This window comes from Pleurodeles waltl, chromosome 7 (genome assembly GCF_031143425.1).
Source record: "Pleurodeles waltl isolate 20211129_DDA chromosome 7, aPleWal1.hap1.20221129, whole genome shotgun sequence".
Classification (NCBI taxonomy): domain Eukaryota; kingdom Metazoa; phylum Chordata; class Amphibia; order Caudata; family Salamandridae; genus Pleurodeles; species Pleurodeles waltl.
The window spans coordinates 921,801,726-921,826,505 of record NC_090446.1 but is presented as its reverse complement, the minus strand read 5'-3'; the positions used below and the strand labels follow the sequence as shown (position 1 = coordinate 921,826,505).

At 44.6% G+C, this 24,780-nt stretch overlaps 1 protein-coding gene across 1 annotated transcript in view; it reads left to right on the top strand.

The window, feature by feature from the left end:
• Positions 1-24,780, top strand: part of NMUR2 (neuromedin U receptor 2) — a 332,810-nt gene that overhangs the window by 168,734 nt on the left and 139,296 nt on the right. Inside the window, exon 2 of the mRNA XM_069199596.1 lies at positions 7,021-7,105. Coding sequence (XP_069055697.1) covers positions 7,021-7,105 — 85 coding nt within the window. The remainder of the gene's footprint in view (positions 1-7,020; positions 7,106-24,780) is intronic.

The window sequence follows — 24,780 nt, the reverse complement described above, 5'->3', positions numbered from 1 at the left end:
TTGGGTTTTAAATTTTGATTCGTAGAGGCACCAATCATGAAGGGGTGATGTCTTTCAATATCAAAGTTACACTTATAAGATGTCAACAGACAACTCTAATGTTAACCTGTGGGAGATATAGGCTTACAGTGGTGGGAAACAGATTTAAAGAGTTTTTCACGCCCAGGACATGTAAAACTTAAAAGTACATGCTCTACATTTTAAATCCATTGAACCCTGCCCTCAGGCTGTAAAGGGCCTACCCTATGAAGTGATATATGTATTAGAAAGAAAGGTCTGAGCCTGGCAAAAGGTTTGTTTTGCCAGATAAAAAAAGCAGCTCAAAACTCCACACACAAGCTCTGCAATGGAAAGCCTGAGACATGTTTAAAGGGCTACTTAAGTGGGTGGCACAATCAGTTTTGCAGGCCCACTAGCAGCATTTAATTTACAGGTCTGGGGCACATGTAATGCACTCTACTAGGGGCTTTTAAGTAAACTATATGTGCCAAGTGGGGACATGCCAATATTACTATGTTTTGGGTAAAGAGCAGAAGCACTTTAGAACTGGTTTGCTAAGGTTAAGTGCACAGAATCCTAAGGCCAACAAAAATGGAGTAAGCAGAAACAGGAGGTCTGAAGGCAAAAAGTCATGGGAAAACCAAGCCAAGGATGCTAGGTTTTACATCCCCCCACTCCTTGTAGAAGGTAAATATTCCCTTGAGTGCCTGTTTCCAAAATGTTTAGATTCAGTCATGATTCTTGGTTTGGCTTTCGAGGATTAATGTTTATTGTTGTCCTCAGTGCTCAATCCAAGTGTCTCATTCTAAGCCAGCTCTGCGCTGTCTTCACAAGTTTGCAAGCCAATTATGGTTACCTTTTTGTCATGGACAATGCTGGTTAGAAACAGTGAAAAGAACCACTCCTGCAGTGGTGTCTAGACAACACCAACATCATCTGTGTCTTTAAAAATGTTGCACAGGTCAGCACAAACTTCCCAGCAAACCAGGTCCAAAGAGTATAACATCTCTATGACTCAGCTCCAGATTATCAGGGATAAAGTTAACAGGGGTCTTAGTTAGGGCTAGTAGTTGTCACAGCATGCCCATTTCTCTGCTAAAACAGCTACGAAAAGTTCAGAATTGAAACAGCAATTCAGTCTTGTTTGTTGATACCTTTGTGATGTTGCTACCTCTGTAATATGAATCATCAATCACTGATTGGGGGACAGTGGAGCATTTGGTGTTTGAGCCCACCATCACCTGTCTGTTAGGAGTCAAAGCTCTGACTCCCCTTTGGGACTCTGATCTCTCAATGGTACCCTCCAGTATGGCACAGCTCAAGTCAGGGTATTATTGTGACAGCTAAAGCAATATTAGCACACCATGGCCCATATTACTTATACAACTCACTTTCCCTGTTTGCACCATGGATCACCTTTCAAAAGGTGCACCCTGCGCAAAGAAGGAAAGTGTACTGTATCACAGTAAATGCACTGCCCCAAGGGCACTTAGGAGAAATACAGAGCAGCTGTTTAAAAGCTGCCCAGTGTTTCACTGTGCAGGCGGCTCCCCGCCTGCACTTTTATGGGGGATTAGAGATTCCCTTGCAGGTGTGTGCAGTGAGTGGCTGCACCCACCTCCAAGGGGAAGTCTGAAGTGTCAAGGGGATGCATTCTCTCCCCCCAGAGGGCTGCCTCTAGAAGTGAGCCTTCTTAAGGCTTGTTTGCCTATGTGCCCACGTCAGTAAGAAGGAGCGAGTGCAGAGGCAAGTGATTCCCTCATGCAACTGAAGGAATGCCCTCAATGATAGCGCTGTTTACTATATGTGCGCCAGTGCTATCGTTAATACAGAAGGGGACTGACAATAGTTTGCGGCTCCTTCTGTAATTCCAAAGTGGGGGACACAAAGCGGGCGCAAACTCCCATTGTGCCCAAACGGCACTTCCATAATACAGCCCCAGAGAAACAGGCACATTGTTCCTCCGCTGATGATTCTCTTAATGTATACACTTATGCTTCTCATCATTTCTGCACAGCTCCTCTGTTCCTCTAACATATGGTCTTTGGGCTCCTTCTTATAGGCAGCTCCTCATTCTAGACCTTCAAAAACCCTTGCTGTTCAGTGACACTGCCTTCCTTCAGTCCCCCTCTTAATTATCACTTCAGGTCTGTTCCTGGCCTGAAATTGACACACTGTCAGAGACACATCCACTGGACCTCAGGAATCTTCCGCAGTCTATGGCTGTGGAAAGCCTGGCACTAGTCTGGGAGGAATTACAGGAACTTTGATCTGAAAAAGTCACCCCATGTTCAGAGGTCATCAATTTGTGCAGCGCGACCCCCAGGGGGCTCGCCATTTTCCCCTCACTTCATCCGATTGTTAAAATGCTTCAGCTTAACTTTCATTCAAGGAGTCTCCTGTGCTGTGAAACTAAGCCCCACAGACAGCTAAAGACTAACTAATAAAGGTGTCATAATTCGCTAAAGTGCATTTCCTAATGAGTAACAACTTTCTTGTATGTATTTTACTTTTAAGCTGACTGTCATTTTATATGTAGCTACCTGACGGTGAAAGGCCTGAAAAAATTTACAGAATATTTTGGGGCTTATTTGTGAGAGGCTTGTGCTACTGGAGCATCAATAAAGTGATGCTTCTGCGGTGTGGCTTTACATGGACTCACACATATGGAGTAAGGCAAAGCAGCGCAAGGCACTGCGTTGCCTTACTCTGTGTCAAGGAGGCGTTCCATTGGTTTTGTGGTGGGTGTTCCCATGCAACACCCATGGAATTTGATGCTGCCCCAGATTTACAAAATCACGTAAACTGGAGCAGTGCCAAAACCTTATGCTGTCCCAGAGCAGGCGTAATAAGGAGAAATGTTTTCATTTCTCCTCTTTTTTTCCCCTTTTTTCCTGTGTGCTCATTCTGCAGCACATATAGAAAGAGGAAAATGCCTCTCAGGATTGTTTTTGTGCAGGAAGGTGCACCACCCTAAACAAAAACAATCCTACCTACTTTGCGTTTGGCAGCTATGTGTGCGCCAGCACAGGGAGAAAGGACAGGAATGCTCAGTATTTCATAAATACGGTCCTTTCCTGTCCTTTCATATTGGCGTAGGGCAGCGTAGCGTGAAGAATTGCTGCACTGACCTACACCCATTCCTCATGAATTAGTACCTTAGCTTTAAGCCATACATTTGACTACACCCCCACGCTCACTGACCTTTGGTTTGCTAAACACTGAGACAGACTTATGAAAAGTGGCACTGCACCTAGTGCAGCGCCACTTTTTTTGTGCCCCTTAGTGCCCCCTAACGCTACATGTGTGTGCCATATTTATTATACTGTGGACCATGGTGGTAGTTAGGGAACTAGAATCAAAATATTTTCCGCTAGCTCGGCACTTTGCAGGATTAGCGTTAAAAATGTTTGCGCTAATCCTGCAAAGCATCCAGAGGCCTACTGAAACCAATGGGAACCTCCTTTTAATGCCTGCTTAAAGCAGGCATTAAAAATGCCAGAAGAAATGACGCAAAGAAATCCCTTAGATTGCAATTTTTTCAGCCCCCCTAACCCTGGAATCCCTTCCTTGCACACATTATGCCTGGCGCAGGCATAATTTGGCACAAGGGATTACAAAGTGGCACAATGCAAGCATTGTGCAACTTTGTAAATCTAGCGCAGTGTTTTTGGCCATCTAACGCCACGTTAGTATAAAACAAATTACGCTAATGTGTTGCTAGATGGTGCTAGGTCCTCTTAAATCTGGGACAATTTTTTATATTATTTCGTCACCGTAAAAATGATATACCGTGGGACTTGGGGATGTTTATGATTGTCGATGATGAGGAGTACTACTTCTTGAAATTTTTGTCAGGAGGGGATCCGTATACCTAAAACCTTTTGAGAGGGGGACCCAGCATCAAAAATGTCGAAGACCTCTGTCATAGTCATATTGTGCAAATAATTAATACTGGTTATTCCCCAAGGTTGAACCATTGTGGGTCAGCCACATGTCGATGTTCTGTAGGTTTAGCAGGCAGGAGTGCGAAGCCACATTTTCCCCATTTCAGGAACGTCCAAGATAAATATCACAGAAGAAACAGGGCTTCCGTCGCCTGTCTGATACACAAAACATGTTTGTGCACACCTCCAGTGGAAAATGTAATCAGGAAGGGTTCAAAGGCTATCTATACATCTCAAATGGGCTTCTGTTTTGTTACTACTTCTCCTTAGGCACTTAAAAGTCCTCACCAATGTTCTAGGGACATTCTACCATTTACACACCTGTCTGCCAGGCTCCTTCCATCCTTCATCTTGTGAGTCACTCTAACAAAGGACGTCCAATATACAGTCCAGTGTACCTTCTACAGTCTCATATAAAAAAACACACACACAACCACCTCTCTCTCTCTCTCTCTCTCTATGATACCTCTGTTCCATAAATTATATAACATATATGTGAACCATCTATCCTGGACCGACGGACTGGGTTATAGGGCAACACTATATTAGAAGAGCTCAGCAGGCCCTCCACCTGTGAGGAACCTTGAAAAGGCCTGCATCCGCTCCTCAAATTATCTCCTACTACTACTGCAAATAATTTCTAGCACAGCAACAGCCACTGCCCACGTCTGACAACGAATGGGGCACTTGCGGTTCCCTTATAGACCAAAAAGTCCTGATCTGGGTCACATATCATGTCACAGGTCTTCAGTGTACAAACATGCTCCTAGCGAGTGATGCTGTGAAAAAACCCGTCAAAAAGCACGGAGACTGCTGAGCGGAACTCATTGTAAGGGCACATGCTCCTCTGATCCTTTCAGTCCAAAAGGTATAATTTTTTCTTACGTCACTGTGTTTTTTTTTCTTTTCTGAATAATCTCCTTCCGTTGATATAATCACTGTTAGCTAGGTATATCCAGCAAAACTAGGGAGTCCTTCTCAAGATGCTTGTTTGCTTACTAACCTTGACCATCCTTGAACTTGGTTTCTGGTTCTTATAACTATCCCTCTCTATATTCCACTTGTCAGTGTCTGTCAGTATCCTCTGTCAGCCACAGACACGCGTATCAGGGTTTCTGAGCTAAGCAGCGTTCTTCCTAGGCTATAGATGCATTCTATTAACACTCTGTATTGGAAGGAAATAACCTGCTCATAGTTTACTTCACTTCACCAATCTGCCTTTTCCTTTTCAGTTTACATGTTGTTGCAAATTATGTATTTTGAATTCAGAACGAACGTGTCTAAAACGTATTAGAGGACTGTACATAAACAAAGGGATCACAAGGTTATAGCGCCAGTGAAACGATACGAATCGGTTCCAATGAGTGGGAGAAAAGAAAGCCAAGTGCCTGAGAGGTCTCCCTTTAGATTGAGTTGGAGATTCATGGTGTATCAAAGAAAAGAACTTTGCACCTTCTGGTCTGATTCTGGCACCTTCTATACTCAAGCCTGGCAATGCTGCTGCGTGAGGGGGCTGCCAGATCTACTAGGGATTGTAATCCTGATTTTAACTATGGAGAGATGTTTTAGTGGACCACTTTGTAGGTGATATAGTATGTTTTCAATTGGATGTGTAAGAGGAGGGTTCTTTAAGAATAGGTGTGATTCTATCAAGTTTCTGAAAAACCTTTATCAGACAGTCTGCAATAAAAATGATTTTTACTGTTAGCAGCACTGCCACACACATTTTGATCAGCACATCAATGCCTCTGTTGTAATAGGATAGGACCGGTTGTTGGAAACAGTTCTAAAGTGTAGCTCTGATATGAATGCCTTCACTCTATGCACCAAAGGCTGCTTGTGCTAGTTTTGCTGTGTGTGCGATTTCTCACAGGGCCAGAAGAATGCCATTACATTTCTTTTGAGGTTTTGAAAGGCAGAAACATATTGACCTACTCCAGTAACTGTGAGAAAAGCTTCTGCTTCAATATGCGTATTAATGGAAGGAATGATGCAAAACCGATAAATGGTCCACTGTAGTTCAAATGATCCACTGTCAATTGTCCCACAGCTGTCAGGTGTTATGCTGCAGCTCAAGAGACCCTGGCATAGAGGCCTCTGTAAATTATCAAACCAGTGCCAGGCCCGAGGACCTTGCCAGGGTTTCTTGAGGGTCTGAAAAGCAGAAACATGTTGATTTACTCCATGGACACACCCAGGCAGGATTAATCAACCTCTGCAATGTTTTTTTTTTAACCCTGACCCAGGAACACATGAATAAAGTTGGGCACATGTCCTGAAGTCAGTTTTAATTATCACTTACACTTTTTCACACTTTGCACACCTCACCACCCTTCAGATCACCAAAGGGGTATCCATCATTCTCTGAAACGATCCGAAGCGCTCCTTTTTCTCAGTGAGGGAGCTACAGCCTGCACTGTGGCGAGTTGTTACAGTGTGAGGAGATTCCCAGTGTTGAAGCATGGCACTTCTGGTGGGTGAGGAAATTTGTCCTGAAGAAGAAACATCCCTGTCTAGTTAGGGTATACCCCTCTTTATCCTTTTCAGATCCAGTTGGTTTTCTGTGTGTTTGTGATTAGAATTGTGAGTGAACAACTGCAGGCCCATACATCTCCCCTTATCCCCTTTTTGTGTTTAGCAGAATTTAGGTTTTGCCAGAGTAATCAGAGAAGTTTTGGTAATTTTGCATTAGTCTTTGATGCAGAATTACCAATAATTATTAGTCAGGCTTGCTGTTTATGTTCTGCTCCATTTTGGATGGAAGGTGCATTTTTGTTCTAAAAAATAGTGCTAAGCACAGAATTACTCTTCTCACATAATTCCATATGATCTCTCACCCACCTCTAGAACGGACACTCACATTACAGGTATCCCAGAAGAGCAGCCACCCTCAGACATCAGTTACTGCTGCTTACCCTGTATTATATGGGCCATCACATCTCCTACACCTTTTATTTGATGACAGGTTGTCTATATTCTTTTGTGGTCATCATGAAACATCAACTTAAAGAGTTTATAGCTGCCAGGACAAAAAGATGCCAACAGTAACACATTTTCATTCTCTCTATTGCAGCTGCGAGAAGACAAGTCCTTGGAAGCAGAGAAAATGGGCATGGCTGTCCAGAGACCCTGCCGCAAATCCATCACCAAGATGCTATGTAAGTGTCCATTCACCCGGGCTCAAGGGTATAACTCCAGTCTCACACCAACTTTAGACCCCTGAAAGTTAATTGTTGAGGCCTGGCTCATTAGCCAATGTTTACATGTGCATCTAGAATCGTTTTACCACAGCACATGACATCCTAGTCGGCAGTTGCCTCTAAGAGGGCAGTAGAGCTGTTGCAAAGCAAATCATATTTCTTCTCAAAGCCCAACAAAGTTGTGAAAAGTCTGTCTTTGAAAGAGCAGCATCTTTACATCTTGCTCAAGATCGGTATTTTGTACATCTTTTGGGACACTCTGTATGATTAATCCGAGAGGTGTTTACTATAGAAAATGAAGTAACTGAACATATTATCATTTGCTTTAGGGTGGAAATTAATTACATTAATTTTAATTGAAATTGATGGTCTTGTTGGATGAAACAGTTACCACTCATAATGGTCATAATACATTTTAGAAAAGTATTTATTAAGTCAGAGTACACACTTGTTTAAGGAGTAATTGTGTTACATTCTTAGAAATGATGACTACAAGTTTTATCAATTAGGTAGACTAAATATAGAGCCAATGATTGCCCAGTGTTGCGTTAAGAAGTGTCAAACATGTAGTAATGTAGTACTGGATAAGTGGCAAAAGTATTGTTACTTCAAAAATACAGAGTAACAAAATAGAGAAGATAAGAATATCTTTTTTATGTAGGGAGTATCATTTTTTAAAATACTGTTGTATAAAATAAGAGTTATTTTAATAATGTTTTATAACTAATTTAATGTATTTATTTTTACATTAATTTGAGGTATTATTATTATCAACTCATTTGTTTTACTTGTTTAAGAATAGTTTGTAATGTTTTCTCTGAATTAATTTTAGCATTTAGTTCATCATTTATAATTTAGCAGCAGTTTGTTGAGTTGGTGGGGGTTAGGTTGTGAAGATATTTAAATGCTAAAGTAATAGTATTCTATTTTTTGTTGTTTTTTTATGTCACGATTTAATTGTTTTTTAATTATGGAATTTTACTCGTGGATTCATTATTTCGTAATTATTTAGGTGTATTTGTGATTTTCATTGTAGATTTTATTTTTGTATATTTAAATTAGTAATTTATATTTTAGTTGTGTGTTCTGGGGTTTGTACAGGAATAAGGTGGGGCGTTATTTAGATGCTGAATATTTAAATTGTTATATTATTTTTATTGAATCTTTAAATAGTAATTATATTAATTGTTTAATTGATTATTTGTTATGAAAAATGTTTGCAGCATTTAATTAATTGATAACTGACCAGAGTATTTGATAAAAAATATTTGTCAGCTGTATTTATCATTTAGTATAAGTTTTAATTCTATTTCTTTTATTGACTAATAGTTTAATGCCATTATTTTTGTATTCATAATTTGTCATTTTTGTAGTGAATGTTCTTATTTTCAGTAGTAAGGAGAGAAGTTAATTGTGTGAAAATGTATTTGTTATTACATTATTTTTATAGTATTATTTTTCATTTGTAGTATATATGTGTTTTTAAATATATTTTAAAATATTATGTTGTTAGGTATTTAAATGTTTGCTTAAAAATAGTGTACTTTGAAATTGTATATGCAAGCCTACCCAAGTCCAACATTCTCCATGTTTTGGTTATATTGGAGTGGGAACAGTAATTGTAGCTCATTCAGAGTCAGTCACTTTCTCTATTGTTGTTTAGACTGGAGTAGGGATAATAAATCCAACGTATCCAAAGTAGAATCTGTTTTCCTACTGTTGTTTAGATTGGCATGGGATTAGTAAATTTAACCCCTTGAAAGTCCAACACTTTCCCTACTGTTGCTTATATTGCAGAGTCAATAGTTAATCTAACAACTCCAAAGTAAAACACTTTGATTACTCTTCTTTAGATTGAAGTGGGAATAGTTAATTTAGCCCCTAAAAAGTACAACACTTTCCCTGATTTTGCTTATGTTGAAGTAGGCATAGTAAATCTAACCCTTCCAAAGTCCAACACTTTCCCATCTGTTGCTTACATTGGAATGAGAGTAGCAGCTCTAACCCCTCCACAGTTCAACTCTTTTCCAATTCTTGCTTAGATTGAAGTGGGAATAAGAAATCTAATCCCAAACTCACAACACTTTCCTTTCTGTTATTTAGATTGGAGTGGGAGTAGTAAATCTAACTCTTCAAAAGTCCAACATATTTACTGCTTTTTCTTATGATGGAGTGGTAATAGTAAATTTAATCTCTTTAAAATCAAACACTTTATGTTGAAGTGTGAATACTAAATGTAACTCCTCCAAAGTCCAACACGCTTTTGAGTGTGGCAATCCAGTCCTCGATGAAGAATGCATTTAAGGACTTCTGCCTTTGTTCAGAAAAATATTTTACCTAAGGATGCACAAAAGTATGATAAATATGAATTCATCACTTTGTGCTCTATTTTAGCACAACATGTTTCCTCCTCTCAATGTTTGATGCAAAGACACATTTCATGTTTAAAAAAAAGTGCAAAAACAAATCCCTGCTAACAACAGTGTTCAAGGTACATTTATAACATTAATTATTCATTTGGGATACATATTTACCACAAATTGAGTGTTTATAATGCAAATTGGTGTAATGGTGTAATTTTAGAATTGTTGCATGTTAGACTTTTCATCCTTGGTGTGGTCTCCTTTAAGTTTTTGCCTCTGTTCCCCAGGTTGTTGATGTGTGCTGGGCTCTGATTTTGCTGTTTTTGTTGCTCTGGGCACTTTACCACTGCTAACCAGTGCTAAAGTGCAAGTGCTCCTTTACAAAATGTGTATGTAATTGGCTTATTCATGATTGGCATATTTGATTTACTAGCAAGTCCCTAGTAAAGTGCGCTGGAGGTGCCAGGGCCTGTAAATCAAATGCTACTAGTGGTCTGCAGCACTGGTTGTGCCACCAACATAAGTAGCTCTGTAATCATGTCTCAGACCTGCCATTGCAGTGTCTGTGTGTGCAGTTGTAACTGTTAATTCGACTTGGCAAGTGTACCAACTTGCCAGGCCTAAACCTTCCCTTTTCTTACATGTAAGGCACCCCTAAGGTAGGCCCAGGTAGCCCCAAGGGCAGGGTGCAATGTATGGTTAAGGTAGGACATATGGTAATGTTTTTTATATGTCCTGACAGTGAAATATTGCTAAATTCGTTATTCACTGTTGCAAGGCCTGTCCCTCTCATAGGTTAACATGGGAGCTACATTTAAATATGATTAAAGTGTAGATTCCCTTTGGGAGCGGATGGACATGTGGAGTTTGGGGTCTCTGAGTTCACAATTTAAAAATACATCTTTTAGTAAAGTTGAATTTAAGATTCAACCCCAGCGCCAACGCCAACGCCGTCACGCCCTCACAGGATTTGTGCGAATCCCTCGCCACTTTCTTCCATCGCAAGATCAGCGACCTCCACGACAGCTTCGGACACCAGACCCAACCAAACACCACAGAACCCGCATCCCCGGCCATCACCCTCAATAACTGGACCCACATCAACACGGAAGAAACCAAATCCATCATGAACTGTATCCACTCCGGCGCCCCTTCGGACCCCTGCCCGCACTTCACCTTTAACAAAGCCGACGACATCATCGCCCCGCACCTCCAGACCGTCATCAACTCTTCTTTTTCTTCTGCTACCTTCCCCGAATGCTGGAAACACGCCGAAGTCAACGCCCTACTAAAGAAACCTACGGCTGACCCGAGCGACCTGAAAAACTTCCCCCCCATCTCTCTTCTGCCTTTCCCAGCCAAAGTAATAGAGAAGACCGTCAACAAACAGCTGACCACCTTCCTGGAAGACAACAACCTGCTCGACCCCTCACAAACCGGATTCCGAACCAACCACAGCACTGAAACCGCCTCATCTCAGTCACAGACGACATCAGAACCCTGATGGACAACGGTGAAACAGTCGCCCTCATTCTCCTCGACCTCTCGGCTGCCTTTGACACCGCCTGTCACCGCACCCTAATCACCCGCCTCCGCTCCACCGGGATCCAAGGCCAGGCCCTGGACTGGATCGCCTCCTTCCTCGCAAACCGTTCCCAAAGAGTTTACCTCCCTCCGTTTCGCTCAGAACCCACCGAGATCATCTGCGGCGTACCTCAAGGCTCATCACTCAGCCCGACACTCTCCAATGTCTACATGAGCCCCCTCGCCAACATCGTATGCAAGCACGACATCATCATCACCTCCTACGCCGACAACACCCAACTTATACTCTCCCTCACCAAGGACCCCGCCAGCGCCAAGACCAACCTACAAGAGGGTATGAAGGACGTCGCAGATTGGATGAGGCTCAGCCGCCTAAAGCTGAACTCTGAAAAAACGGAAGTCCTCATCCTCGGCAACACCCCGTCCGCCTGGGACGACTCCTGGTGGCCCACGGCCCTCGGCACCGCACCGACCCCCACAGACCACGCCCGCAACCTGGGTTTCATCTTGGACCCTCTTCTCACCATGACCAAGCAAGTCAACGCCGTGTCCTCCGCCTGCTTCCTCACCCTCCACATGCTCCGTAAGATCTTCCGCTGGATCCCCGCCGACACCAGAAAAACTGTGACCCACGCCCTCGTCACGAGCCGCCTGGACTACGGCAACACCCTCTACGCTGGGACCACAGCCAAACTCCAAAATCGCTTGCAACGCATTCAAAACGCCTCGGCCCGCCTCATCCTCGACGTACCCCGCAGCAGCCACATCTCCGCACACCTGAGACACCTGCATTGGCTCCCAGTCAGCAAAAGGATCACCTTCCGACTTCTCACCCACGCACACAAAGCCCTCCACGACAAGGGACCGGAATACCTCGACAGACACCTCAGCTTCTACGTCCCCACCCGCCTCCTCCGCTCTTCTGGTCTCGCACTCGCTGCTGTCCCTCGCATCCGCCGCTCCACGGCGGGTGGGAGATCTTTCTCCTTCCTGGCGGCCAAGACCTGGAACTCCCTCCCCACCAGCCTCAGGACCACCCAGGACCACTCCGCTTTCCGGAGACTCCTAAAGACCTGGCTGTTCGAGCAGCGATAACCCCCCCTTTTCCCCTAGCGCCTTGAGACCCGCACGGGTGAGTAGCGCGCTTTATAAATGTTAATGATTTGATTTGATTTGATTTGATTTGATTTGAAGATTGTGTGTTTGAAAATGCCGCTTTTAGAAAGTGAGCATTTTGTTGCTTATACCATTTCTGTGACTCTGCCTGTTTGTGGATTCCCTGTCTGGGTCAGTTTGACAGTTGGGCTGGTTGCACCTCACACTAGACAGTGACACAAAGTGAGCTGGGGTATAGCCTGCATATCCTGATGAGCCATCTGTGCTAGGAGGGAGGGGAGGAGTGGTTACTCACACCTGAAAGGGCTGTGCCTGCCCTCACACAATACAGTATCCAACCCCCTGGTGAGTGTCTGGGGCCTGGCCTTGTCAAGGGAGGATTTCACATTCACAAGAGACTTTGTTTTGAAGTAGGCCTGCTTCAAAGGAGAAATTGGGTATAAGAATTGTACCCAAAACCACAGACTTTAGAACACTTCTGGAAACAAGAGGAACCTCTGCCTGGAGAAGAGCTGAAGAGCTGAGGAAGAAGAGCTGCCCTGCCTGAGACTGTGCTTTGTGGAGCTATCCTGCAGTTGCTGCTTCTGCCATAGTAAGTGGGCAAAGACTGGACTTTGTGTGCTTTCCATCTTGTGAAGAAATTTCCAAGGGCTTCATTTAAAGCTTGCCTCCTGTTGTTAGAAGTCCCAGGGACAGCAAAGACTTCTCTCTGCCAGCACCTGGATTCTCTGGAGAGACTCCTGCTCTGATAACTGGTGCCCTATCCAGTCCCTGGACCCTTAAACTAAAGCTGGTGAAAATCCAAGGAAATCGACTTCGAACAACTTCCGACCGACGCCGCTGCTGAATCCGGTGACGCAGCCTGCACCCGACTCCTTAATCTTCACTGGAACGCAACGACCTTCGCATGCCCGACATCGCTGCAGCCCCGCTGAAGTCCACGACTCCATGGAAGTCGCTGCACCACGTTGTGACCAACGCAGCTCGAAGTGCGTTGATTCAACGTTTCGCACAGACGCCGCGATCCCTGACTTCGCGCATCGAGCTGAGGCTGATTCTCTTTTACCCTGTCTAGAGTGAGGGTCCTTGCTTGAACAGGCGGTAACCTGACTGTCAACCAAAGATCCTATTTCTAACATTGCATAACAAACATAATGTGAAATTCCTGAAAGTATTACGCCATCATAACATACATTTCACATTAATTTTACCCTTGCTACTCAATAGATTTTCCTGCATATTAATTGCAATGCAGTGTGCAGTCTGCTGCATATGTTGCTCACTTGCCTTTTAGGCTGTCAATATTCAGCGAGCTGCAACCCCACATTTATTTGATGGGAAAACATGTGAGAAATTTGTGAAAATTATCCTGCATAGAAACCAATGATTGAAGAAGCTTTTTTTCACACAGCAACCGCACAGAAACCTTTCTAAAGTGTTATGAAGTTCAACATGATGGAAGAGTACTCATCCTTCTAAATGTTGTCTTTTTCTAGAAGTAAATGACAATCAGCCACACTTGAGGTAAAAACGAGTGATGATGGCCAAAAGCAAGTCAGAATGTGTAGTTTTAAAGTGTTTTTTCGGAACTGTGTCAAGGACACATCCTACTGAAAGAGCGTAGTTTAAAATATATATTTTATAGACATGAAATACTTACATTTGACAGTGCAATATTAATAATTAATAACTGAAATGTATTAATAAACATGAAGAATTACTCGTTTGTGAACACTAATGTTGAATTAATAATAATCCTTCAATTATATGTATTATTACGATCAAAACTGTATTCATTAGAACTTGTATGTCTTAAGTTAGCATGAGTCGCGAACTAGCTGTATAACTCTCATTTAAAGGCGTATTTTTCTGCTTCTCCAGTATGCGGTATTGCAAACAACCATGACCCAGCTATTGTTCTTTTCTGTACTTGTTAGCAACATAGCGGAATTTTCCCATTCATATGCTAGTAGCTTCTAGCTCAAAATTATGTGATTTGAAACAAACATGGACACTTCCAAGGACAATGAGACGAGGGGAAGAGAACTTTTAACCTGAGACGTGTGTCAAGATGGTGAAGTAACCCCGGACATGCCACCTGCGAAAATGTCGATTATGAAGACCAATTAGAAGACGAGTTAATATCAAGAAATGACAAATGCATTACTTAATGTATAATTTGATTGGTTACCAATAATGGGGTGTAGTTAATAACCAATAGAATTTTGGGGGAATGTATTACGAAAAGGGGATAAAAACTCATGACACAAGAGACGAGACGCATTAGGTAGGGAATGATATCGATTGCATCCAGAAACTCGGTCACTTTATTTGGTGATTTGAGACTTAGACAAAAACCATCCTAGCCCATAGACTGCCCCATTACATTTTCCTCCTTATGAGGAGAGTGTCCCTTGTCTCTAATTTAGATAGACTGATGGTGAACTAACTGATGTCCTGAGGACGAAGACTAATCCTTAATGCTGACCTATCTCGAGGAGGGTAATTATAATGCTAACGGAATCTATTTGCCTTTTCTTTCTAGGTACCAACTGCTGTACGTTTAATTAGGTATCTTAGTTAGATGTTTTCCAAATTGATGTACTAAATTGTTTTGCATGAAGCCCAACATGCTAATGCTAATTTGAGGTTAGATGAGGTGCTCATTTGACTGACGGAACTGACGTGACTGACATATAGCTATGCTGAACTGATATTCTATGGATCATTATGCACTATGTTCTATTCACTCTGACAAATCTATCCTATGTTTCTGTTCATCGCATTATTGAAAGCTTACCATAGTTGCCACCTTGTGATTATGTTCTTATGTTTCTTGGTTTTGAGACTAATACGTTTATTATTAGATTGTAATCAATAGGGAATAAAATCACAAAATCCTTCTTCAAGGTGTGGTCATTTGAGTCTGAGAACTAATGAATGCGCCGAAGGTTCATTAATGGTTATTGTGAAATACATTTTAATTCTAAGTTTTAATAACGCTATTGATTTGATCATTGGTAATCTCGTGTTACGGAGACTCACCACTGGGCCCAAAGATCATCGACCTAAAACGAGTCCCGATGTGTATAAATTGACATTAACGGACGCGTTAACACTACTAAAGAGGAAAGGGTGATAATGCTATAGGGCAAGTTTATGATCTTAGAGAATAAACCTCCAACATGCTTGCAAATCAATGGTTGGGTGACAATTCTGTGTTGGACAGTAAACCATAGTTGTCTTGCAACCCATTAAGGGTCCAATAATCTTGCACAATACAGAAGTGCCTGATTGTTTCAATTTGGCTCTTTTAAAACCTGGCAAAGAGCCTCATGTCCCAGCAGATCAGGATCAACCTATGGTCTACTATGTTTAGAGACCCCTGCTTGGCAAGCAGTATTTTCTGTGCCTTCAATGGAGCTGTCATTTCAGAGGTTCCAGTGAAGTCTCTGAAAGTTTTTCAGTGGGCACCGCTTGATGTGCCCCCTTGACAAGGTTTTTTGAAAACATACTCGGGGAGTTTTCTTTTGAGAAAACAAAATAGCAATTGCATGAAGGAAATTTTTTCCTAGCACATGACGATCTTTGGGTATGTTCCCAATTTGGACCACCTGGCCTTCCATGCGGGTCAGTCTAAGGAAAAAGAGTGAAAGTGGTCCCATGATAAATAGAACTGGGTGTGCGGCACTGTGACCTGACGGCCAAGAGGTCCATGAGATAAGTGGTTTGTATGGTGGAACCGCTGAGGCCCTGCCAGTGTAAACCCAGTGCTTCTGCTCACTCTAAATAGAGTGGGAAAAATCACAAGTTTGATGGGGAAAAGCACAACTGATTAGCAGCAGTGCACCCACTCTTTCAAACTCTAAATGACTATCAATGTATCTCAAAGGTAACCATTTACTTGACGAAAAGCTACAGGATGACTATCCTTCCAGATGGAAATTGTTGCTTGTATTTCAGACTTAAGAAAATGAGTACTGCATCATTCTGGACTCTATTGAGTTTGGAACTGATTTTAGTGGGGATATCAGTTCAATATCATCAGTCCTAGTGAAAGAGGACCACTTTAATGGCAAGGGCAACACATTGTGATAAGAGAATACAGTTAGGCAATAATGCATATGGTAGAAAACAATTTTCGTAATATTGATGATATAGGCGTGTCCAATTTGGTTCTCAAGTTATTGACGTCTGAGAAAGAACTGGTGTAGCACCCTGGGTTGTATGCCAGACTAGACATCCTTCTTGGCTGCATCAGAGCTGCAAATATTCAGTCTGCTTATATGAACTTTTCACATGCCGCAGTGACCTTATGTATATTTGATATTCCATCTCCCAAGTCCAACAATCTAAGTGACATTTTATCAAGAGTTGAGCAAGGCATATATGCCCATGTAATTTTGTTAATTTCAAGAATGAAACCTTTCCAAGAGCACCTGTTAGAAATGGGGTCTTTGGTTGACAGTCAGGTTACCCCCTGTTCAAGCAAGGACCCTCACTCTAGTTAGGATAAAAGAGAATCACCCTCAGCTAACCCCTGCTTACCCCCTTGGTAGCTTGGCAGAGCAGTAGGCTTAACCTCAGAGTGCTGGGCGTAAAGTATTTGTACCAACACACACAGTAACTTAATGAAAACACTACAAAATGACACAACACCAGTTTAGAAAAATAGGAATTATTTATCTAGACAAAACAAGACCAAAACGACAAAAATCCAACATTCACAAGTCAAGTTATGATTTTTTAAAGGTTTAAAATAAAAAGAGTCTTTAGGTAGTTGTAACAACACACTAGCGCTGCTAGCGTGTAAATGTACCTGGTTTGCGTCAAAAATAACCCCGCACGGGCGGTGTGCGTCGAAAGTAACCCTGCACGGCTGTGTGCGTCGAAAACAACTCGGCACGGCGGTGCGCGTTGAAAAAGCCAGCCACACGACGATCGAAAGTCCCGCGGCGCAGGGTGCGATCTCTCAGCCTCCGTCAGCGATGCTGCGCGTCGTTTCTCCTGCTCCGGGCGTCGGTTTTTCGGTCGCGTTTCCTGCGGCGTCGTTTCTCAGCTGCGGAACCGGCGTCGCGTCGTTTTCTCAGCCGCGATCGGATTCGCGTCGATCTTTTCTCCGCACGGTGCTCGGTGCGTGTATTTTTGTCTTTAGGCTGCCAGCCTCTCCTTTCAGGGTCCCAGGAACTGGAAGGGCACCACAGAGCAGAGTAGGGGTCTCTCCAGAGACTCCAGGTGCTGGCAGGAAGAAGTCTTTGCTATCCCTGAGACTTCAACAACAGGAGGCAAGCTCTACATCAAGCCCTTGGAGATTTCCTCTTCAAGATGGAAGGCACACAAAGTCCAGTCTTTGCCCTCTTACTCTGGCAGAAGCAGCACTGCAGGAAAGCTCCACAAAGCACAGTCACAGGCAGGGCAGCACGTTTTCCTCAGCTATCAGCTCTTCTCCAGGCAGAGGTTCCTCTTGGTTCCAGAAGTGTTTCTAAAGTTTGTAAGTTTGGGTGCCCTTCTTATACCCATTTTAGTCTTTGAAGTCACCTTTCTTCAAAGGGGACTCACACCTGCTTGTGAAATCCTGCCTTGCCCAGGCAAGGCCTCAGACACACACCAGGGGGTTGGAGACAGCATTGTCAGAGGCAGGCACAGTCCTTTCAGATGAGAGTGACCACTCCACCCCTCCCTCCTAGCAGAGATGGCTAATCAGGAAATGCAGATTACACCCCAGCTCCCTTTGTGTCACTGTCTGGTGTGAGGTGAAAAACAACCCAACTGTCAAACTGACCCAGACAGGGAATCCACAAACAAGGCAGAGTCACAGAATGGTTTAAGCAAGAAAATGCTCACTTTCTAAAAGTGGCATTTCCAAACTCACAATCTTAAAATCAACTTTACTAAAAGATGTATTTTTAAATTGTGAGTTCAGGGATCCCAAACTCCACATGTCCATCTACTCTCTAGGGGAATCTACACTTTAATCATATTTAAAGGTAGCCCCCATATTATCCTATGAGAGAGACAGACCTTGCAACAGTGAAAACGAAATTGGCAGTATTTCACTGTTAGGACATATAAACCACATTACTATATGTCCTACCTTATCCATACACTGCACCCTGCCCTTGGGGCTACCTAGGGCCTACCTTAGGGGTGCCTTACATGTAAGGAAAGGGAAGGTTTAGGCCTGGCAAGTGGGTACACTTGCCAAGTCGAATTTACAGTGTAAAATTACACATACAGACACTGCAGTGGCAGGTCTGAGACATGATTACAGAGCTACTTATGAGGGTGGCACAACCAGTGCTGCAGGCCCACTAGTAGCATTTGATTTACAGGCCCTGGCACCTCTAGTGCACCTTACTAGGGACTTACTAGTAAATCAAATATGCCAATCATGGATAAACCACTTACATACAATTTAAACAGGAGAGCATATGCACTTTAGCACTGGTTAGCAGTGGTAAAGTGCTCAGAGTTGAAAAGCCAACAGCAACATGTCAGAAAAAAATAGGAGGCAGGAGGCAAAAAAGTCTGGGGATGACCCTGCATAAGCAAAAGTCCAACACGACCCCCTACCAGCCTAAAGCCAGGGGAGAACAATCAATACCTTGATGTACTTCCCTGATTGGGGCGATAGAACAGGGACCCAGGCCCACAACAGCAGGGGCATGTTCCAGTTCTACGCCTTCCTGACTCCAGTTGGATCCCTCTGTCCATACTCTCAGGGCCCACTAAGCTAACCCATGGGGAACCCTTCTCCACATCTACAGACACCATCTGTGCAACACCTAACTTTACTTTGCTCACAGATGTATTGCAATGGGCAGATAGTACCACCAGGGCCAACACAGTGGTGTTGCCCACTCCACCCCCGGGGTGTGACTCTCGTCCTCCCCCCCCCAGGGGCAACTCTGTCCACCAGGACAGCAAGCCACAGTGGCCCCAGACAACTGTCAGGGATGAGAGCCCGACCTCAGGCCTCTCTAACCACTGTGACTGTGGAGAGTGGGGGGTGGTAGCCCCAGGTGCCTGGCACCCTTTGACCACTCTCTCTTCCACCAGGTCAGGGATGACAACCTGACCCTGGTCCTCCCCTCTGGGGCTCTGTAACCTCCCTGCAGAAGCGGCACCCCCAGAGTCAAAAACTGTCAGGGTGCTTGTAGAAGCAGTCCTGCACAATTCTTCCACCAGTGCAGGGATGTTAACCTGCAACTGATCCTCCAACCTGGGGTCTGTACCTTCAGGTTGGACCAGGGCCAGGGGTGAGGCTTCCCTCCCCCTGCCCTCTCTTCTGGGGTCCTGAACCACCCAACTAGGAGTGGCCCCCCCAGAAGACAACATGGTAGGGGCACTGTTAGCAGTAGCCCCTTCCTCCAGGTCAGGGGGGACACCCTTAACCTGGCCTCCCAATCCAGGGTCTGTACCCACAGACTGGATCACTGCCTGGCAAACCAGGACTTCCTGGGGGGCATACCTACCCCCTACCAGGTCAGAGTTTACCCTCTGAACCTGGTCATCCAACCTAGGGTCACCACCCTGCGGTTGAACCACTGCCTGGCACACCAGGACTTCCTTGGGAGCACACTTACCCCCCATCAGGTCAGAGTTTACCCCCTGAACCTGATCATTCAACCCAGAGTCACCACCCTGCGGTTGAACCATTGCCTGGCACACCAGGACTTCCAGGGGGGCACACTTACCCCCCTCAAGGGACACACTGTCCCGAAGGGCCACACAAGAGTCTGGCTGGCGCAGGTCCCCTGACCTCTGCCCATCTGACAGAGTCTGGATTCCCCCCAACCCAGAGATGGTCTCACCAAGGTCATTCATGGGGGGCTCTGCTCTCAGAGCTGACCCCTGACCCTCCAGGTTCTCCACTGGGGTCCGCAACCCCCTCTCAACCCTCTGTCTGGACTTCTGCACCCCCTCACTAGGAGTGGTACTGCCAGACACCAGAACTGGTGGGACGCTGGCTACAGCCGCCCCCCCAAGTTCTCCTGACACTGTGGGGTCTCCCTCAACAGATGGCCCTATGGTACAGGCTAGGCTACCCTCCTGGTGTTCCCGCAGGGAACCTTCCAGGACCTGGGACCGGATCTCGGGCACCTTGGGCCTCAACCCATCCCCATTCCCTCTCCTCTGAGACTGGACATGGGGTCCCTCACCCATCCCACTACACTGGGACCTACCTGGGACACTACAATCCTTCCCTACCTCACCTGGTTGGGAACTACCTAGACCACTCCTCTCAGGAGCACCCCCAAATGCCTCTTCAGACTCTCTGGTACTCACCCAGAAGTCTGCCTCCATTGTAAGCTCCCTGGGGTCAGAGAACTCACACTCCACCTGGTGTTGGCATAGCTCTGGAAAATAAGGACTAGACATATGCTCTCCAGCAATTACATCACTCAGCCCCTCGCATGAATTAACCAAAGTACCCTTCACCCAACCATCCAGTGACTCTGTTTTGACAAAGCACCCCACATCACCCTCCTGAGACTGGTGAGACAGTACCTGACTGTCCCTGACACTCAACCCACACTCTTCTGGGATGTCTTCACACTCCATAACCAGGACTTCTACCTGGGGGGAACCCCTCTCCCTGTCACTCTCACCTAGAGTCAGTAGAGTGTCCCTCCCACCAGTAGGAATATGACTCCCCATGCCAGTTCCCCAATCCACCTCAGGGACCCTGTGCATCACTGGAGCTACCTCATACCCCTGAACCTCCTGGCGTGTGTTAACTCCCTCCTTCAAGTAGGGCACCACCTCTCTGGGCATGTGCACTTCTGCAGCATCACTGGATATACAATTGTTGCTGCCACCATTCCAGCTGGACTCAGCCCTCATGACTTCCAGCTCTTTCAATTTAAGCTCGTAAGCATAAATCATTTTTTTAATCTCTAAGTTCCTCCTCCTTTCTTCCAACTTTTCCCACTCCCAATCGAGCTTTTTCAGCTCCCATTGGTACTCCCTCTTTGCCTGTCTGTCCTGTAACTTTTCAGGAGTCAGACCCTTGGGTGACACCCTGCCATCCCTCCTGGGGACCCTCCCCCCAGGCGTAACAGGTTCCTCCACTACACCACTGTGTATCCTCTGCACTTCCCCACCCATATTCTCCTCCTCTGTGTGCCCTCCAGCCTTCTTGATTGTCACCCAAGCCCTCTGTGCCTGTTGCAGCTCCCCCTCCCTGGTGGAGCTCTCAGTGGGACAGTCAAGATCTTTAAGGAACTGTTTCAATTGAGCAACTGAGTACTCCTTCAGTTTCTCCATTTCAAACACAGCTCCAGCTGTTGCATCTCCAGATTGAGACATGATGGTCACAAGTGCAAAGTTCCAAAGGCAGAAAAAATAATTTCCCAATGAAGTAAAAAGAATCAGTCAAGGGATCAGCAAAATCATGGAAGTAGAATAAAAAGAGTCCTTAAGAGAAAAATCAAAAGATCACCAAACAAGTAGTATGTGGTCACGTAGTGGTCTGAGATCAAAACAGTAGTGTACACTTAATTACTGTATGTCAAGTACAAACACAAGTCCAATCCCGACCGCTGGTCACCAATGTTAGAAATGGGGTCTTTGGTTGACAGTCAGGTTACCCCCTGTTCAAGCAAGGACCCTCACTCTAGTTAGGATAAAAGAGAATCACCCTCAGCTAACCCTTGCTTACCCCCTTGGTAGCTTGGCAGAGCAGTAGGCTTAACCTCAGAGTGCTGGGCGTAAAGTATTTGTACCAACACACACAGTAACTTAATGAAAACACTACAAAATGACACAACACCAGTTTAGAAAAATAGGAAATATTTATCTAGACAAAACAAGACCAAAACGACAAAAATCCAACATACACAAGTCAAGTTATGATTTTTTAAAGGTTTAAAATAAAAAGAGTCTTTAGGTAGTTGTAACAACACACTAGCGCTGCTAGCGTGTAAATGTACCTGGTTTGCGTCAAAAATAACCCCGCACGGGCGGTGTGCGTCGAAAGTAACCCTGCACAGCTGTGTGCGTCGAAAACAACTCGGCACGGCGGTGCGCGTTGAAAAAGCCAGCCACACGACGATCCGAAAGTCCCGCGGCGCAGGGTGCGATCTCTCAGCCTCCGTCAGCGATGCTGCGCGTCGTTTCTCCTGCTCCGGGCGTCGGTTTTTCGGTCGCGTTTCCTGCGGCGTCGTTTCTCAGCTGCGGAACCGGCGTCGCGTCGTTTTCTCAGCCGCGATCGGATTCGCGTCGATCTTTTCTCCGCACGGTGCTCGGTGCGTGTATTTTTGTCTTTAGGCTGCCAGCCTCTCCTTTCAGGGTCCCAGGAACTGGAAGGGCACCACAGAGCAGAGTAGGGGTCTCTCCAGAGACTCCAGGTGCTGGCAGGAAGAAGTCTTTGCTATCCCTGAGACTTCAACAACAGGAGGCAAGCTCTACATCAAGCCCTTGGAGATTTCCTCTTCAAGATGGAAGGCACACAAAGTCCAGTCTTTGCCCTCTTACTCTGGCAGAAGCAGCACTGCAGGAAAGCTCCACAAAGCACAGTCACAGGCAGGGCAGCACGTTTTCCTCAGCTATCAGCTCTTCTCCAGGCAGAGGTTCCTCTTGGTTCCAGAAGTGTTTCTAAAGTTTGTAAGTTTGGGTGCCCTTCTTATACCCATTTTAGTCTTTGAAGTCACCTTTCTTCAAAGGGGACTCACACCTGCTTGTGAAATCCTGCCTTGCCCAGGCAAGGCCTCAGACACACACCAGGGGGTTGGAGACAGCATTGTCAGAGGCAGGCACAGTCCTTTCAGATGAGAGTGACCACTCCACCCCTCCCTCCTAGCAGAGATGGCTAATCAGGAAATGCAGATTACACCCCAGCTCCCTTTGTGTCACTGTCTGGTGTGAGGTGAAAAACAACCCAACTGTCAAACTGACCCAGACAGGGAATCCACAAACAAGGCAGAGTCACAGAATGGTTTAAGCAAGAAAATGCTCACTTTCTAAAAGTGGCATTTCCAAACTCACAATCTTAAAATCAACTTTACTAAAAGATGTATTTTTAAATTGTGAGTTCAGGGATCCCAAACTCCACATGTCCATCTACTCTCTAGGGGAATCTACACTTTAATCATATTTAAAGGTAGCCCCCATATTATCCTATGAGAGAGACAGACCTTGCAACAGTGAAAACGAAATTGGCAGTATTTCACTGTTAGGACATATAAACCACATTACTATATGTCCTACCTTATCCATACACTGCACCCTGCCCTTGGGGCTACCTAGGGCCTACCTTAGGGGTGCCTTACATGTAAGGAAAGGGAAGGTTTAGGCCTGGCAAGTGGGTACACTTGCCAAGTCGAATTTACAGTGTAAAATTACACATACAGACACTGCAGTGGCAGGTCTGAGACATGATTACAGAGCTACTTATGAGGGTGGCACAACCAGTGCTGCAGGCCCACTAGTAGCATTTGATTTACAGGCCCTGGCACCTCTAGTGCACCTTACTAGGGACTTACTAGTAAATCAAATATGCCAATCATGGATAAACCACTTACATACAATTTAAACAGGAGAGCATATGCACTTTAGCACTGGTTAGCAGTGGTAAAGTGCTCAGAGTTGAAAAGCCAACAGCAACATGTCAGAAAAAAATAGGAGGCAGGAGGCAAAAAAGTCTGGGGATGACCCTGCATAAGCAAAAGTCCAACAGCACCAAAAACACTTTCTAATGCACAGTCTTTAATGTACTTTGCTTTATAAACAGATCCCTGAAAACCTTTGCAACACCATAAATCAGTCTGTCACATTTGTTGTTGTTACCTTTCGTACTGAAATTGTATATTGCTTGTCACTAACTCGTGGCCGACTATGCAGCAGCCCTATCCCATAAAATACATTCATCAACGTACTGCCCGAAAACCCTAATGCTTCATTCGGCAATTGAGTGGACAAGAATTACACATCAGGAAGCAGAGTATAAACTTTCTTTATGGGTACCTCAGAAAGGGTCTAAAATGGTATTCTGTGGACAATTCATACAGCAGAGCCCTCAAGGTGCAACAGTTTGATCTGGGTAGCTCATCCATTTTTTGTATTCTAAAAAGTGTAAATCCCCATTAACATATTTATTATACATGAGGGGCTACAAGTACCAAAAACCGAGTGACAGTTGCGATTGGATAGGCAAACCACAAATGGTAAATAAAAACTTGAGGCTTCCACATACATGAGAGTTACCATCAGAGCTGGTCCTCAAATCGGCCCCTCGGTGTTTTTATAATCCTATAGTTGTATATTCTGATCACCAAAATCAAATTAAACCTCTCTGCCCTGCCCTTGTATAATTATTGCAATCAGCATTTTCCGTACTGAAGTGGTACTGTATGTTCTGTTTTTGAGATAAGACGATTTCCTTTTACTCTGTACTAAAACCGTGCATCCCATCAAGCGGGTGTTCCATTCACAGATGTGAAATGGTTATTTGTGCAGCACTGAAATACGAATGAGCTTCGAATTGGCAGCGGAACCGGAATCTGCTGCTTTATTTTGGGTAATAATATCAGGTCCCTTGATTTCATTCTTTATTTTTTCCTTGTTGCCAAAATATGTCTCCTCTCAGCTGACAATGATAAATGATAA